This window comes from Amblyomma mixtum, chromosome 8, assembly GCF_055824585.1.
Source record: "Amblyomma mixtum isolate Tamu chromosome 8, ASM5582458v1, whole genome shotgun sequence".
NCBI lineage: Eukaryota > Metazoa > Arthropoda > Arachnida > Ixodida > Ixodidae > Amblyomma > Amblyomma mixtum.
Window position 1 is genome coordinate 64,223,455 of NC_143019.1, and position 17,626 is coordinate 64,241,080.

The following is a 17,626-nucleotide window of genomic DNA, read 5'->3' on the forward strand; positions in this document are numbered from 1 at the left end:
TGTTTTTTTCCTTTCTTTGTGACAGGATCAGAGGACATACTCATTTTGTGGAACGATTGAGTACATGGCCCCCGAAGTGGTGCGTGGTGGAAGCACGGGCCACGACTTCAGCGTCGACTGGTGGAGTGTCGGTGTGCTCACGTACGAGCTGCTCACGGGGGCTTCACCCTTCACGGTCGATGGGGAGCGCAACAACCAGGCCGAGATCTCCAAGTGAGTGCGACAACACATTCTAGCTGGAAGGGGAAAACGCCTACGGGTAGTTAATGGTGGAAACTGGTCTAAGGTGCTATTGAGACGTGGAATTTGTAATGTTCATTTAGAAGTACAGAAAGGTGGGCAAGTTGGTTATTACAATCCATGGTAAAACAGCGCGGAAAAAACACGAGGACGGAACAAACACGACAATACGAGCGCTGACTTTCAACTGACGATTTATTACGCACATGTGTACATATATAGCATTCCCGCCAAACACTAAACAGAACAAAAAAACACTGCATCAACACTGCATCGAGGGTGATGTTTATAAGATTCCCCTTTCTTGCGGTGGGTGGTATGTTGGCCAGACTGGGAGATGTCTAAACGAACGCCTGAGGGAGCACCATAATTCTTTGGACAAGGCAGCCGGTTCGAATTTGGCGCTTCACTGCAGGCAACCTGAGCACACGTGCGCCCCATTGCTTCATCAGACATCTGTCATCTTTAAACATAAGGATCAAATAGTAAGGGAAATAGTAGAGGCATATCACATTGACAATGGGGGTACAGCATGCATTAGTAAGCCCCCATTATCACTGGCTAACCGCGAAATCACCTTTTTGGAGCATGCATTTGTAGATATGTAGTTTTAATATTTTCAGTGATGATGCAGTGTTTTTTTTGTTCTGTTTAGTGTTTGGCGGGAATGCTATATATGTACACATGTGCGTAATGAATCGTCAGTTGAAAGTCAGCGCTCGTGTTGTCGTGTTCGGTCCTCGTGTTTTTTCCGCGCTGTTTTACCATGGATTGTAAAGTTCGAATGGTGCAAAAGCAGGACAAAACAACAGCAGGGAACAGAGGAGGACAGGCACGCACTTCTTATTGCAGTTTGTCATCACATGTGGCGCAGGACGTTAGGCCTAACCGAACACAGATTACTCACTCACACTTTCGCCCTGTTTCCAGGCGGATACTGAAGAGCCAGCCGCCCATGCCAGACAGCATCTCTGGGGATGTCAAGGACTTCATCCAGAAGCTCCTTGTCAAGGACCCACGGAAACGGCTTGGCGGTGGAATCGATGATGCCCTTGAATTGAGGAGGCATAGGTTTTTCAAAGTGAGCAGCTCTGCAATTTTTGCTAACTTAGCGAAGCCTTCACAGGCTTTTCATCATCATCATCATCATCAGCCTGACTACACCCACTGCAGGGCAAAGGCCTCTCCCATGTCTCTCCAATTAACCCTGTCCTTTGTCAGTTGCGGCCACTGTATCCCCGCAAACTTCTTAATCTCATCTGCCCACCTAACTTTCTGCCGTCCCCTGCTACATTTGAAGTACACTAACTGTGAAATTCATTGAAGTTATGTCATTGTATGCACACCCTTGCAGTTTTATATCATTTATAACCTGATCGTCAACTGTTTGCTCGATCAGTGCCCTATGACAGAGCAAACCGGCAAACTTGGTGAGAGTTGTCATGTCTGCACGAAACACTGGCCTGGGTGACTGCCATCCGCTAGGCTGTTCCCAGAGCTGGGTGCAGCCCCCGATTCTTTGCTTTGCTTATTGCACTGCTTGGTATTCATGCATCCTATTTATAGGCGTGTGAATTACGTAGTGCACCATCATTCTCATCCAGTGAGCCCATAGGGGCAAGAAAATGAATTTTTTCGCGGTCGTTGTGTTCTACGAGCTTTTTGATGGCAGGTACACATCTTCAGCAGTGTTGCAACATGGAGCAGGTTTCTTTTGACAGCAGCTGCAGGTCCCAATGCCTGGACAGCAGTTCAGTTATGAAACATTCTATTCTGTAAAGCTCTATCAAATTGGTTCTTGCTTAACTTCCGGAGCTGGAAAGATGCAGCTGAACACAAATTCTTTTTTGTTCAAGTTGACATCCACCATGTACTGTGTCAAGCTCTAAACTAATTTTTATGTTGTTATCAGTGCTGCTAGATTTTTGAGTTTTCTCTAGGAAAGACATTAATGGCCAAATTTTGATTCTCCTGCAGATACCCTGGCGAAAATCTTTCCCAGCCCATATGGTTTATGGAACAATTTCCAGTTGGTTCCAGTTGGAACCAACTGGGTTCCACTTGATTCCAACTGGAACCAACTGGAAATTGTTCCATAAACCAGTTGAGCATTTTCTCAATTACCTAATGCAATTAATCTTGATTGAGAGTAAATGGCACGTATTTAAAGTTATGGGCGCACATTGTCTTTTTGCGCTCTATGTAAAATATTTATTGGAGTAGAACTGCATTAAATTAACTGATAAATTAATTATAAAGCACTTCCACCATGACATCAAGCCATTCTTGTCATCTAGTGAAATTATCTGGCTAACCTAACTGAAGTGCCTCATTGTTTACAGGGCCTCAACTGGGAGGACCTGGCAACCAAAAGGATTGGAGCACCTTTCGTTCCCAAGATTGCCGGGGAATTGGACGTCAGCAACTTTGCCGAGGAGTTCACTTCAATGGTTCCTGCTGACTCGCCTGCATTGGCGCCCATGAGTGACGACAAAGTCTTCAAGGTGAGGCTCTGACCCTTTGCCTGGACCTGCACTGACGCTACACATCTGGGGCCGAAGTCAGCGTCTTTCTGAACCAACTGTGAAAGTGATTTTTGGTTGCGTGTTTTCTTTGTTGCGGTGATGTGTAAGATATTAGTACACATGGATCACCACATAGCATTCTCCTATGATCGCTGAATAATTTTAAATACAATTTATTCTCTCATGCTGTTTCGATTTCAACAGCAGAATGTTGCCTGTGACACCAAAGGTCAGTGTAGGCCACGTGAGGCATAAAAAAAAACTGCGATGTAATAGCCGTTGCATTGTTTTAAAGCACTAAAGCCAGTCTGTCTCAAGCGCCAGGATGATAACGAGTGAAGAAGCAGCGAACACCAGTGGTCATAGGCGGATGCCGCATGGCAATTCATGGGTATTAGTGTCTTACAGGTCATTATAAAGAAGGAAACATGCGATTAAATTTAGTGTCTATACTCCTTTAAAGGTGCACTGAAGAGGAATCTGAACTTGTCTTTTTGCCGCGGGAACTCGATCTATACGTTCCGAGCTTTCTTAGAAACTTCGATTTATTGCCCTGTGCGGCCGATTTCCCTAATTAAATCGAATTAACGTCCGGCTCCCGCCTTTTTTTTTAAATTCTCCCTTGTACTGTGGGCAGAGTCGACCAATGCATGGAGCGCCTTTCACCCAGTCCTGTGGCGGCTTGCCGCTCTGCTATCGGCGGAGTAATACGTAGTAGTCCGTAGTAGCAAATAGTCCGCGCATATTTTTATTTCTTCGGGCTTATTTTGCGGCTATATTATCTGCGAATGAAACTATTTATTCATGGAAACCTAAAAAACAAAATAAAGTGAAAGCAAACCTCCACGGGACTGGGTGAAAGGCTCTCCACGCGTTGGTCGACTCCGCCCACCGTACGAGGGAGAATTAAAAAAAAAGGCGGGAGCCAGACGTTAATTCGATTTAATTGGGGAAATCGGCCACACAGGGCAATAAGTCACTGTTTCTCAGAATGCTAGGAACGTGTGGATCGAGTTCCCGCGGCAAAAAGACAAGTTCAGAATACTCTTCAGTGCACCTTTAAGCTTCCATACGAAGAAAATGATAGAGGTCGTTGTGTACATAAAGCCAGCTTTGTGTGAAGCTTTGAGTTGCCTAGTAGCAGTACAGATATATTACAGTATCTTGTGAAAATTATGGGGATTCTCGTGATCTATTGCTTGTTATCTTTTTTCCTGCTCTTGCAATTTTCTACAATGTTTATTATTGCTCTCACTCACTGGTGCACTTTGTTTCAAATGTCAGCTAAACTTTCTCATGTGCCTGGCTGCGGATGACACCGGCCTGAAATGAGACTTCCTCAACATCGCAGATTTATTTGTTTATTATCGTTACATGAATGCACTTTGCTACAACTTCAGGAGATTTCAAGAACTGTACCTACTCATGGGCATCAGTGTGCCAGTTGTGGCAGCTATGTTGCTATAATAACCCTGGTGAAAATCTTTCCCAGCTCAACTGGTTTATGGAACAATTTCCAGTTGGTTCCATTTGGAACAAACTTGTTCCACTTGGTTCCAACTGGAAATTGTTCCATAAACCAGTTGAGCTTTGCACATGTTCTCCTTATTTAACACTAGGTGCATTTTGTGAAAAATATTGGCATCATTCTAAGCTTAGAAACTTGTGTTTCCAATAGGGTTACTCCTATGTCGCACCGTCCGTGCTGTTCAGCGACAACATCCTCACAGATGAGCTCATTGGTTGCTCCAATGACAGTCGGCCGAACATGTCTCAACTGCTCGCTGCAAAGTTCAAGGTAAGCTGTGCTCTTGCTTTCACATTTTAAGCCCAGCCTACTAAGTCACTCTACTCCATCTCATTAGTTCCTTGTAGCACTATGGAAGCTAGAGACCTCCTCAGCCAATGAGGAGAGTGCGGTAAATGTGTTCCTCCACACCTCGTCATCCGCTTTTCATATATTTGCGGCGCATGCAGGTATGGTTGGAAAAGGAATATGAATAATAAGGAGCATTAGACAGTTTTAGAATAGTGTAAGCACGCTTATGTACACTAAACGTAAGCATTTTGTGGGCCGTTATGCCCTCTTTGTCATATATGCAACCGGAAATGCACGGATAACTTTACCACCCTGGTGGCGCCATCTGGCTTTTAGAATGGAAACCATTTTTATCAAGAAACTGTCTTTCTTTTTTAAGCCTGGGAGCGGCAGAATTGTTGCGAGAAATAAAATATAAATTTAGTGCTTATGGATTTTAGTGTAGACGAGATGAGACAAAACGAATGCCTGATGCCCCGCTTATGAGCAGTGAACATATTGAAGAGCCCAGTAACAACGACGAATTCACTCCGAGACAAGGGGTCCTGCTTCGAAGCACGCCACCTGTTTGGAAAAGCTGTTTTAGCACACATGAGAGTTGCGCACGCCAAAATTCGGGAAATAGCATACATAACACAAGCGTATGTTAATGCTTGATTTGAAATAGCGTTTGTTGCATGCACTTTTAAGCACGCTAACCCATATGCACCTATGCCCATTTTATACTGGTACTACATTCTGCGGCCTCAGACCATCATCTCCGCGCTCATCGCAGCTTTGGTATTGCTGCAAAGGACTAATCAGATGGAGTATACAAGCTCTCACTGCACCAGCTCTCTGAGAGTTATGGTTAGTATACCCAGAGAGTAAGCTAAGGCACTCAGCCTGAACATTGCCTTACTGTTGTTCTAGGCTTGAGCTGTCAGCGATGCATATTCGGCATTGGAAATGCTTAGGAGCAGCAGTGTTGGGTACTTGAATGTTTAAAATGGTATTCTGTGCGTCATTTATTTTTTGTTTTTCCTCGCAGAACTCTGCTTTCTTTCAAAACTATGACCTCATCACAAGGGAGGGAATTCTGGGCGATGGAAGCTATTCTGTCTGCAGGTGAGTTTTGCATGCATTCTCTTTCTTATTAGGTGGACGTATGAAGCATATTTTTTGTATGATTATCTGCAAATCCCACAGATTTGTCTGTGCCATGAACTGTGAAAAAAATTTGCACCAAAAGCCACGTTGATTGCAGTGGGTACTTGGTTCTTAGCTGTGCATGTGAGAATTCAAAAATGCTCTTGTCTCCCGCAGCTGACAAAAGCTCAGATTGGTAAGCAGGGAATTAAAATTTGCCAGATCTGTTTTGAAGGATAGCTTGTACACACCGAAATGTGAAACATAGTTTTCTTTGCTACCATTACTGCATGCGCTGATTTTATTTTAGACCATCTTTATGTAGTGAAGGGAAAACAAGCTTTCCATTATTTCTTTCAGATAAGCATAGAGATTAATGTGTTTATAACACAGAACTGTGATGCCGTGCTCTGCTTTTTCCCATCTTTTAAGTGTTGGCAGCTTTGCTGTAACGATACACAAATTAGCTCACAATGCAAAGCTTTTCAAACCTGTTAGTGGTTGCAAGAAGACTGTTTAATTTAGGTAGGCTGTGCAAAACTGCAAGCAATTACAGGCATTTAGGACCACTTATGAAAGGATTAACCTTGCAGCACATCCAAACTCAGGTATTGCATGCGGTATATCAGGCGCTGATGTTTAGGTATGCAAAGACCATATCACACTGTTTGAGATACAGTGCCCTTGAAATAGGATGCACGAATACCATGTTTGCCATTTTATAGCTCACTTGCATCGCACTAAGATGTTTGCTTCATTTTGCAGGAAATGTATTAACAAGAAAACCGGCCACGCGTACGCTGTGAAGATTGTGAGTCGCCGGATCGACGCCACCCAGGAAGTTCAGCTGCTGAGGATGTGCCAGGGACATCCCAACATTGTGCAGTTCATTGAGGCCTTCCAGGATGAGGTCAGTACCATCACGTTGGTTTGAACGTCTTAGCACTGAACTTTGGGACAGCTTGGATTCCGTTGCTGCCCAGAATGCTGTGACTTCATCACTGAATTATCTCCATTGCCTTCGGGCAGACAGAAATGGGAAATATCGGGGCCTGTTAGGATGTACATGAAACAGGTAGAGTCTGTGAAACTGAGAGAAAAAGGGGGTGTTTGGGGCTTGTTAGGATATACACATGAGAGGCAGTGGAACCATCATCATCATCAGCCTGACTAAACCCACTGCAGGGCAAAGGCCTCTCCCATGTCTCTCCAATTAACCCTGTCCTTTGCCAGTTGTGGCCACAGTATCCCCGCAAACTTCTTAAACTCATCCGCCCACCTAACTTTCTGCCGTCCCCTGCTAAGCTTGCCTTCTCATGGTATCCAGACCATTACCCTTAAAGACAATCAGTTATCTTGCCTTCGCATTACATGCCCTGCCCAAGCCCACTTCTTCCTCTTGATTTCAACTAGGATGTCATTAACCCGCGTTTGTTCCCTCACCCACTCCGCCCTCTTCCGATCTCTTAACGTTACACCTATCATTTTTCTTTCCATAACTCGCTGCATTGTCCTTAACTTAAGCTGAACCTTCTTTGTTAGCCTCCACGTTTCTGCCCCATAGGTGGGTACCGGTAAGATACAGCTGTTGTAGACTTTTCTCTTAAGGGATATTGGCAAACTGCCTTTGAAATTCGGGAAAGTGTGGAAAAATGTTCCTGATGCTTGATTTTAGACAGGAAGAGTAACTGACTAATTATTTTAGATGGGACACAGTTTTACAATGTGAAATAAAAGACAGCATGCTGCTAGTAGGAACTGAATCTATGATGTTCGTCTTGTGCATGGCACCCTACCATCTGAGGTGCGTCATTTCTGCTGCTTTGGGGCACGGTGTATGGTATATAGGGTTTAATGTCCGAAAGTGGCACATGGACTACGAGAGACGCCATAGTGGAGGGCTCCGGATTGAGTTTGCCCACCTGGCATTCTTTAATGTGCACTTACCTTGCATGGTGCATACAAGTTTTTTCATCTTGCATCTGTTGAAATGTGGCCATTGCGATCAGGATTCGATCCTGCATCCCTGGGCACTTTGATCGGTTTATTTATTTACAATACCTTTCAAGCCCTTGTTCAGAGCATTTAGTAAAGCAGTAACAGCAGTATATGTATACAAACTAGAAAAAAAACGTGATTAACCAAAAAAACCCAAGTAAACGTGCTCAAAGATTACAAAATATACAGTTCATAACATTAAAATGTAACAGAAGAAATACATTTCACAGGAACAGAAAAAGTAATCTTCAAATGCAACAGAAATATGTTTGGAAATGCATTGCAGGAACATATGCTGAACAAGCGAACTGCACAAATAATAAAAAAATTCAGCACCATTACTGTCCCTGGGCATGTATGAAACCACCCAGAACCCTGTACAAGGAATAGTTGCATCACAATTTTGATATGAAAGTCTGGGAAGGCGTACAATTGAAGGTTCATATGTCAAAGGTTCGAATCCCTGTCACAAGCTAGCCTCCAACTTGACTATTACATGTAAGCTATATGCGATGAGAAATAGTATGACACCATACGAACTGGCGCCACATGAGGTCGGCCAGTGGCGAGTATATATAGATGAACGACATGCAGTGAAACCTCGTTATAGCAAACAAGTAAAAAATAGTAAAACAGTTTGCTATAGCCAAAATTTTATAAAATTTCGTCAAAAACGCGCGCAGCAGCCGAGAAATTTAGTCATTGAAGGGACAGCAATTCTGGCGATCCTTACTAGAGAAACAAAGAGATATTTTCCCAGTTTTTGGCCACGTTTCGAAGAAGCTTGCTGCTATTCCGAAGGCCGCAAAAAATCGAGCGCCATTGAGGTTGGCTTCCTCGCACAGCACCGCAAGCGCAGGTTTAGCGCCAGCTACTGTGGCTTCTCCACATTACAGCAGTCTCGCATGGATTGAATTGAATGCCCGAGCAGTCCACAGATGCGTGAAAAATTGAGCTGAATATGTTACTGCTGGGATGTGCGTGAAGGAGCATTGAGTGGAAGGGGACACGGGGCGGTGTTGTAAACAGATGATGAGAGCTCCAGACAGATTAAGTGAACTCAAATTGGGGGTGGCCAAAACATAGGTAGGTCAATTAGCGGATGTCATAGCCTCATTACATAAATTTTTATACAAATATCCTAGAGCTTTAAAAGATTTAGCATAGATGCAGTAAGGTTTGCTGTAAGATGGAACACCAGGGTATTTGTATGTTAGGGCCTGGGTCACCTTGGTAATGTTAAGCTGATATTGGAAGCAGTGTTGACTCCGTGCGGCTGAATGAAATTATTTTGACACTTAGATAAGTTGCCTGCCACTTGTTACATTATTGACTAATAACGTGAAGATCTCTTTAATGAGTGAGGTTGTCATTTGAAGTGACGATGGGGCAGTACAAAATGAAGCCATCTGCAAAAAGTTTTATGCTTGGTGATATGTTAGTATGTACATCATTGAGGTAGATACAAAAAGTCAGTGGTCTAAAGTATACCTGACGTAACGTAAGTAAGTGATGATGAAGTGTTGTTGAGAGCAGTGAACTGCTGGCAAAGGGTCAAGAAGTTGCAGAGCCATGATAACATGAATGAGCCTAACCGGAGAGCAGAAAGTTTAGAGATTAGATGGCAGTGAACTACATGATCGAATGCTTTAGAAAAATCAAGAAAGATGTGATCACTTTGATGGTTAATGTCCATATTAAAATGCAGATCGGTAGTAAATTCAACTAGTTACATTTTGCATCAGAATCGTTTTCTAAAATCATGCTGATTCACAAAGAAAGAATTATTAGTATCCAAATGAGAGTAAATATTAGAAGCAGTTATGTGTTCGAGTAGCTTGCAGCATGTACAAGTTAATGAAATGGGACAATAATTATTAGGCGAATGCCTGGACCCGGTTTTATGTATTGGAATAACCCTGAAAAATCTTCCACTCAGCTGGTAGGTGCTTGGAAGATTACTTGCCCTCTTTAAAAAAAAATGCAATAACAGAAACATATTGCCGCACTTTACTTGCTTTTAAAATCTGTTGGCCTCTTTCATTTAACCGCGTTGGTGGTCTAGTGATTGAGCATCTGCCTCGCATGCAGGAGGTCCTGGGTTTGATCCCCAGTGCCGCTGGGTACCCACCGGTGATACAATGCGTACAAGCTTTCCCCTGGCCTGGTGCTTGGCTTCTTTAGGGTTAATTCCTTGGGAAATGGGTATTTTAACCCACCTTGAGCAGATAAAAAATGCCTTGTGCCATGGAGCTCTTTGGCCACCGAAGCCCTTGCCCATAAAATCTCCCCATCATCAGCTTTCATGTGAATCCTTGTTGTTTCCCTCTTGTTGTGCTTTTGAGGGCGGACAGTAGGGCATATGCATGTGCCTAATGCTGCTGTGCTGTTCTTTTTTTTTTTCGTAGGCTCACACCTACATTGTTCTGGAACTGCTGGCTGGTGGCGAGCTGCTGGAGAGGATACGCGGGCGGGCGCGCTTCACAGAGAGTGAGGCGTGCCGTATCTTCCGTCGTCTGGTCTCTGCCGTGCACTTCATGCACTCACGGGGTGTGGTGCACAGGGATCTCAAGCCAGAGGTGAGCTGCTGTGAAAAATCGCTGAGCTTGGTGGTAGCAGTGCTAGCAGCACACCATCTGTCCTGACATGACGAACTTGGAAGTGGTATATGAAATATTTAATGCCTACAGATGGAATTTGAAAGGTCGCTCTGACGACACAAGCACAAGACAGGGTACGGGATGACCACACCCATGTGTTGTCTTGCGCTTGTGTCTTTCGCACAACCTTTTCATATCTGAATGTATGCACCAACTGGCCCATCATTATGTTCTACTCGGGCATTCTGCACGTTACAAGGGGAAAAGTTAACAGAAAGTTTATTGAATTTAGTGAATTTTAGTGAAAATCTGCCTCTCTCATGGTTGGAATTATATTAGAAAAGCCTATGGTGACATTAAATGCACGCACCACGTAACACGAGGAACAACGCACGCAACACGAGGAACAATGCACGCAACACGAGGAACAATACACGCAACACGAGGAACAATGCACGCAGCACGAGGAACAATGTGTTGAGGATTTTGCGGGGTCGCAGCGGAGCGCCAGACAGAGACGACCAGCGTGGCAGGCTTCTAGTTCCGGACTGCCCGTGCCGGGCGTGCGCCACGAGCACGCGCTGTCCGACTTTATTCTCTTTCTAGCGCGCGCTGTAACGCCGATCTTAGCGCCGGCGCTTTATAGCGTCGCCGGGCGCTATAGGGCCCCCCGCCTAGACGGAACGGCGAAATGTACGCGCCGACGGGGCAGAGATGGATTAGCCACAGCGGCAAGCAGGTCTGCAGGTGGGCCGGCGACATCTGAGGGGAGCTCCTGGGGAGGTGTCTCGAGGTACGCTGGTTTGAGTCGGTCGAGGGAGACGACCTCTTGACGACCATCGAGCAGGATTGTCGCTGACTTTGTCGTCCGGGTGAGGACGCGGTACGGGCCATCGTATGAAGGGGTAAGAGGCGCCTTTACAGCGTCTCGCCTGAGAAAAACGTGCGTCGAGGAAGCAAGGTCCGGGTGCACAAAGACTTGATGGGCAGTTGAGCGAGGCGGCACTGGGCGCAGGTGCTGGAGACAGTCCTGTAGGCGGTGAAGGTATTGCAGGGGTTGGGACGAGGGAGCCGAAGGTACGAACAAGTCTCCGGGAAGCCGCAGGGAGGTACCGAAGACGAGTTCGGCCGCCGAACAGCCAAGGTCACGACGCAGGACGGCGCGAAGGCCTAGGAGCACCATAGGGAGGTGATCTACCCAGTGCTCGCGATCCAGGCGCGCAGTAAGGGCAGCCTTGAGCTGGCGATGGAACCGCTCGACCATGCCGTTGGCACAGGGATGGTACGATGTGGTGCGGCAGTGTTTAGTGCCGAGAAGCCGGGTGAGCGAAGTGAAGAGGGCGCATTCGAACTGGCGGCCGCGATCCGTGGTAACAATGCCGGGGCAGCCGAAGCGGGAAACCCACGTCGAAACGAAGGCTCTGGCAACTGTTTCCGCAGTAATGTCCGGAATGGGCACGGCTTCGGGCCAACGGGTGAAGCGGTCGACCATCGTCAGAATATACTTGTAGCCTTGAGAAGGGGGAAGCGGTCCAACCAGGTCGATATGAATATGGTCAAAGCGTGATCCAGGCGGCAGGAAAGACTGAGGGGGAGTCTTGGTATGGCGTGTCACTTTGGTGGACTGGCAAGCAAGGCACGAGCGGGCCCACTGGCGAACGTCGGTGTTAATGTTCGGCCAGACGTACCGCTGGGTAACGAGGCGCTGCGTGGCCCGAATGCTAGGATGGCAGATGTCGTGAAGGGAATGGAAAATGGCACGACGAAAGGCCTCCGGGATGAACGGTCGCGGTAGAGCCGATGATATGTCGCACCAGAGTGATCCGGGCACAAACGGATGAGGCACGAGCTGCAGACGGAGTGCTCGAGGGTGGTCACGCAGGGCGTGCAGCTCAGGGTCTTCAAGCTGTGCCCGCGCCAGGGAGGGCCAGTCCACAGCAGGTGGAGACACGCCGATGGTGGAAATGCGTGAAAGTGCATCAGCTGCCTCGTTGTCGGTGCCTTTGATATGTCGAATATCGGTTGTGAACTCCGATATGTAGGCCAGCTGACGAAGTTCACGGGCGACGTACTTCGAAGAGTTCGTACGGAACACATACACCAGAGGCTTATGGTCCGTGAGAACGTAAAACGGCTGGCCCTCCAAGAAGTGGCGATAGTGCTGGATCGTGGAGTAGATAGCAAGCAGCTCACGGCCAAATACGCTGTAGCGAGTCTCAGCAGGCTGGAGCTTCCGAGAGAAGAAACCCAGTGGGTGCCACTCGGAGTCAATCTTCTGCTGGAGAACCGCGCCAATGGCCACGCTGGAAGCATCCACCATGATGCGAGTGGGCGCGGAAGTCCTAGGGTGGATGAGGACGACTGAATCGGCGAGGGCTTGTTTGGCAGCCATGAAAGCGGCCTGAGCTTCGGGAGACCAGGAAATCGCAGAGGATGAGGACTTCGTGGTGTGGAGAAGGTCAGTCAAGGGGTGAAGAAGCTCGGCGCAGTGTGGGATAAAGCGCCGTGAAAAATTCACTAGGCCCAGGAACTCACGGAGCTTGCGTAGGGTTGTTGGTGCTGGGAAGTCCTTAACGGCCTGCACGTGAGAAGGCAATGGACGAATTCCCAGCGCCGAGATGTGGTGGCCCAAGAACTCGAGCTCAGAAGAGCCGAAGACACATTTCTGGGCATTGACGACCAAGCCAAACTCTTGGAGGCGTTGAAAGAGTTCCCGGAGGTGACGCTCGTGGTCCTGTGGAGTACGACTCGCGACGAGGATGTCATCGATGTAGGCGAATACCGCCGGGAGACCACGCGTCACTTCAGCGATGAATCTTTGGAAAGTTTGAGCTGCGTTGCGTAGCCCAAAAGGCATGCGCACGTACTCAAACAGTCCGAAGGGTGTAGTGATGGCCGTCTTCGGAATATCGGCCGGCTCAACAGGGATTTGGTGGTACGCCTTGACAAGGTCCACTTTACTAAAGATCTTGCAGCCATCCAGATGTCCAGTGAAGTCTTGGATGTGTGGAAGGGGATAGCTGTCGTGGAGCACGCAGCACGAGGAACAATGCACGCAGCACGAGGAACAATGCACGCAGCACGAGGAACAATGCACGCAGCACGAGGAACAACGCACGCAACACGAGGAACAACGCACGCAACACGAGGAACAACGCACGCAACACGAGGAACAACGCACGCAACACGAGGAACAACGCACGCAACACGAGGAACAATGCACGCAACACGAGGAACAATGCACGCAACACGAGGAACAATGCACGCAACACGAGGAACAACGCACGCAACACGAGGAACAACGCACGCAACACGAGGAACAACGCACGCAACACGAGGAACAGCGCACGCAACACGAGGAACAGCGCACGCAACACGAGGAACAGCGCACGCAACACGAGGAACAATGCACGCAACACGAGGAACAACGCACGCAACACGAGGAACAGCGCACACAACACAAGAAACAACACATGCAACACAAGGAACAAGTAAAACTCTAGTTTGGGTGAGTTGGTTCATGTTGAAAGAAAAAACTGGTAATGGCGCAAGAAACGAGGACACGGATGGCTCACAAAAGACAGGACTGACGCCATCCTGTCTTTTGTGAGGAACAACACATGCAACAGCAGGTTCTATAGCCAGGTTCAACTGTATTTGGAACACTGCCTTAGAGTACAGAAAGCTGGGTGAGTTGGTTGTGAATTGCCATTTTGAGAAACAGCGCGAAAGACGATAGAACCATCTTGTCTCTTCTCATCTATTGTCTTTCGTGCTGTTTTTCAACGTGGCACTACCCTAGATTTGAGTCATGGCTGAGAGCCTAAACAAGCCTGACGTGTACAGCAAGCTAGTTTTGCTTCTCGCAATATTTCTAAGCTATTTAAAAAAAATTGTCATGGAAAGCCACATTTATTTAAATAAAATGAATTCATAAAAGAATTATGAAGATACAAGCTCAGCAGCAGTATATAACTGACCAGCATTTCTTTGCTGTCAGAAAACAGAATGGATGTGGTGACTGCTAGCCTAGATGTACCGTATTTACTCGCGTAATGAACCCACTCGCGTAATGAACCCACCCCCCACTTTCTTAGACGAGAAATGAATTTTTTTTTTCCGTCGCCGAAATAACGCGCACCCGCCCTGGGGGTCCATGCGTCGTGTGTGTGTGCATCTTCGAGTTATCTTGGCGGAAATGACCGGCGCTGTCGACGACCATAAAATTGTCAGATCGCACCGTGATAAGCATCTTTTGAAGCGAATGATGCTGAGCACCGGCGACACGAACAACGCGGGCATCGACTGCGTGCTTCGTTGGCGGATGCGCAAAAGGGATTTACTGGAGCATCGTCATTGAAATGGGGTGACGCAGCTTCCATTACGCTATTCTATTTACGCTATTATTTTTTCTTTGTATTTCAAGACCCAGTTTGTCAAACTTTTCTAATTCATCGTTTTCTTATAGCGATGATGATGATCGTGCACGTTGCCGAGTGGCTTCCATGAAATCGAAAACGAAACCTCTGCTTATAGCGCCATGCCTGCGCGGCGGCGGCAGTGCGAAGTAAAGACAAACGCACTTCAACGGCGCTGGTCGCCATTTCGCTAGCACTTCGCTTTGTTGCTGTTGGAGTTGAGTGCGCGCTACGGCCTTGGCGCTATTTCGTGCGTCCTCTGCATTTGCTGTGCGTTGTGTACGGCCTTGGCGTTATTTCGTGCGTGCTGTGCGTTGTGTGATGGGGCGTTACGCTAGTTACACGGCAGCTTTCAAACTCAAGGTTGTGGAGCATGCCTTAGAGCATGGAAACCGTGCGGCTGGACGGCATTTCAGTGTGGACCCCGTGCGTGTGCGCTACTGGAGGAACCAGCAGGACGAACTGAGAGCGACGAAGAAAGATCGCCGCGCCTTTCGAGGGCCGAAGCAGGGCAAGTTTCCTCGCGTGGAAGAAGAAGTCTTGAATTATGTCAAGCGGCTCCGCAATGAAGGATGTGCCGTGTCCCATGAGCTCATACAGAATCACGCGCGGGCCACTGCAAGAGGCCATGGCATTCCCGCAAATGAATTTAAGGCCAGTTTTGGCTGGACGACGCGTTTCATGCGACGGAACGGGCTGTGCCTCAGAAGGCGCACAACGTTATGCCAACGGCTGCCGGCGGATTGCGACGACAAAGTGCGTGATTTCCACCGCTTTGTTATTCGTGTCCGTGAGGAGAAAAAGTTTCTGCTCTCGCAGATCGGGAACGCGGACCAGACGCCTATCTGCTTCGACATGCCAAGAAACAGCACGGTCGATACCAAAGGTTCTAAAAGTGTGCTGGTGAAGACGACGGGCGCTGAGAAGCAGCGGTGTACCGTGATGTTGGCGATAACAGCGGACGGCAGGAAGCTGCCTCCGTTCGTTATCTTCAAGAGAAAAACTCTGCCAAAGGGAGCTCTTCCGGCTGGTATCCACGTTCGCGCACATGAGAAGGGGTGGATGTCGGCTGATCTGATGTCCGACTGGCTGAAAACAGTCTGGGGACGGCGGCCCGGAGCACTGCTTCTGCCATCGCTGCTCGTTCTCGACAGCTTCCGCGGTCATCTCGAAAAAAATGTCCGCCGCCGAATGACCGAGTTGCGCACGGACCTCGCTGTCATCCCAGGTGGCCTTACATCACTGCTGCAGCCCCTTGATGTGTCAGTGAATAAGCCCTTCAAGGACAACGTGCGGCGGCTCTATGCTGAGTGGATGGCCGCGGGGAACCACGACCTGACTCCCGCAGGCAAGATCAGGAGGCCCACCATCGACATGCTGTGCCGATGGGTCCTAGAAGCGTGGAGCATGATATCCACTGAGGTCATCATCCACAGCTTCAAAAAGACCGGCATCTCAAACAGCCTTGACGGCACTGAAGACGACGCACTGTGGGCCGACGCCGATGCTGACGATGTGGCAAGCGACATTAGTCGAAGTGACTCCTCAGATAGCGAGACCGAGTGAGGTCTTAAGTAGCCAGAGGCTTGTGAATAAAAATGTATTTTTATTCACATTCATCGCGTACGTGTTTGTACTATAAAGGTAAGGTTGTGACCGCGATTTTCCTTAATGTGACATGAAATTTCGACCTTCTCAAAAATTTCGAAAAATTTTTTCCCGCGTAATGAACCCACCCCCTAAATTTATGTCAATCTATGTGGAAAAAAGGTGGGTTCATTACGCGAGTAAATACGGTAATCGCATTATCACACATTCGCATCCAACGTAGTCATTGGATATTACAGTGGTCTCATAGAGTACTATGAGCATCCATAGTTCAAAACAATCAGATCTCTGGTGCACCTTGTGCAAAAACCCAAACATTACAAAAGTGGGTAGACAATCTGACGATCTGATGCAGTGGTCGTGCTTATTAAGCAGTAGTGATTTTGCCTCAGTGCTTTTACAATTAAAGCTTTTCCAAATGATGCGTTTGCTTCTGGCGCTTTTCCACTTTTGCCTTATCCAAATGCTTGAACTTGCAATAATGTTTCCTTTTGCTGGCTTACCTGAATTTGCTGTGGTAATACATTCACCTTTCATTGGCTAACTCACCTGGGCTAGTCACCAAACCAAAAACCTCTCAGAGACGTCTAGCTAGACGTCTCTGGGAGGTTTTTGGTTTGCTGGGCACAATGTTACTTGTGATGAATGTCTTACCTGAATGCTTGCCACTGTCATTTCTGTGAAATCATGATTAGACCCCTCCACCTGTGTAAGCTGATGTAATTGCTTATACTCATCCATTAGTCACTCAGTGAATGTTTTGGCTTAATTGATTTTGACCAGAGGGTGGGTGGAGGTGAGTTGAGGGGTGGGTCAAGGTTAGGGAGGTGTGGTGCTGAGTTGGCTGATGGGTGATGCTTCAGACAGGCGGAATGTGGTGCCAGTAGGCTTCACCGCCAACTGTTGCCAGATTCTTGGGGGGGGGGGTATAGTAATACTCTTTGCACAGTTAAGTAAGTTGTGTTTTGGAGTGAAGGAAATGGCTAGACAGTGTGGCCAAGTCTGCATCCATCTAAGTCTCCTTCCATCTTTCTCTGACTTTGCAGAACTTGCTATTCACGGATAGCTCAGAAAATGCTGCCATCAAAGTGGTGGACTTTGGCTTCGCACGTCTGAAGCCACAGGACAATCAGCTCATGAAGACACCCTGCTTCACACTCAACTATGCTGCACCAGAGGTCCTCAGGCAGGCCAGCTCTGGCAATGGTGCCACTGGCTACAGCGAGTCCTGTGACCTATGGAGCCTCGGTGTTATACTGGTATGATTACTGCATTCTTTGAATTGCAGTT

The 17,626-nt window shown here is 47.5% G+C and overlaps 1 protein-coding gene across 3 annotated transcripts in view; it reads left to right on the forward strand.

Annotated features, from left to right (window-relative positions):
- Nucleotides 1-17,626, forward strand: part of LOC149332756 (ribosomal protein S6 kinase alpha-5-like) — a 287,244-nt gene that overhangs the window by 264,236 nt on the left and 5,382 nt on the right. For all 3 annotated transcript variants that reach the window (XM_089558343.1, XM_089558344.1, XM_089558345.1), the window contains exons 6-13: nucleotides 26-213; nucleotides 1,171-1,321; nucleotides 2,583-2,744; nucleotides 4,444-4,563; nucleotides 5,615-5,691; nucleotides 6,478-6,622; nucleotides 10,119-10,289; nucleotides 17,383-17,595. In XM_089558343.1, the coding sequence (XP_089414469.1) occupies nucleotides 26-213; nucleotides 1,171-1,321; nucleotides 2,583-2,744; nucleotides 4,444-4,563; nucleotides 5,615-5,691; nucleotides 6,478-6,622; nucleotides 10,119-10,289; nucleotides 17,383-17,595 (1,227 nt within the window). The remainder of the gene's footprint in view (nucleotides 1-25; nucleotides 214-1,170; nucleotides 1,322-2,582; nucleotides 2,745-4,443; nucleotides 4,564-5,614; nucleotides 5,692-6,477; nucleotides 6,623-10,118; nucleotides 10,290-17,382; nucleotides 17,596-17,626) is intronic.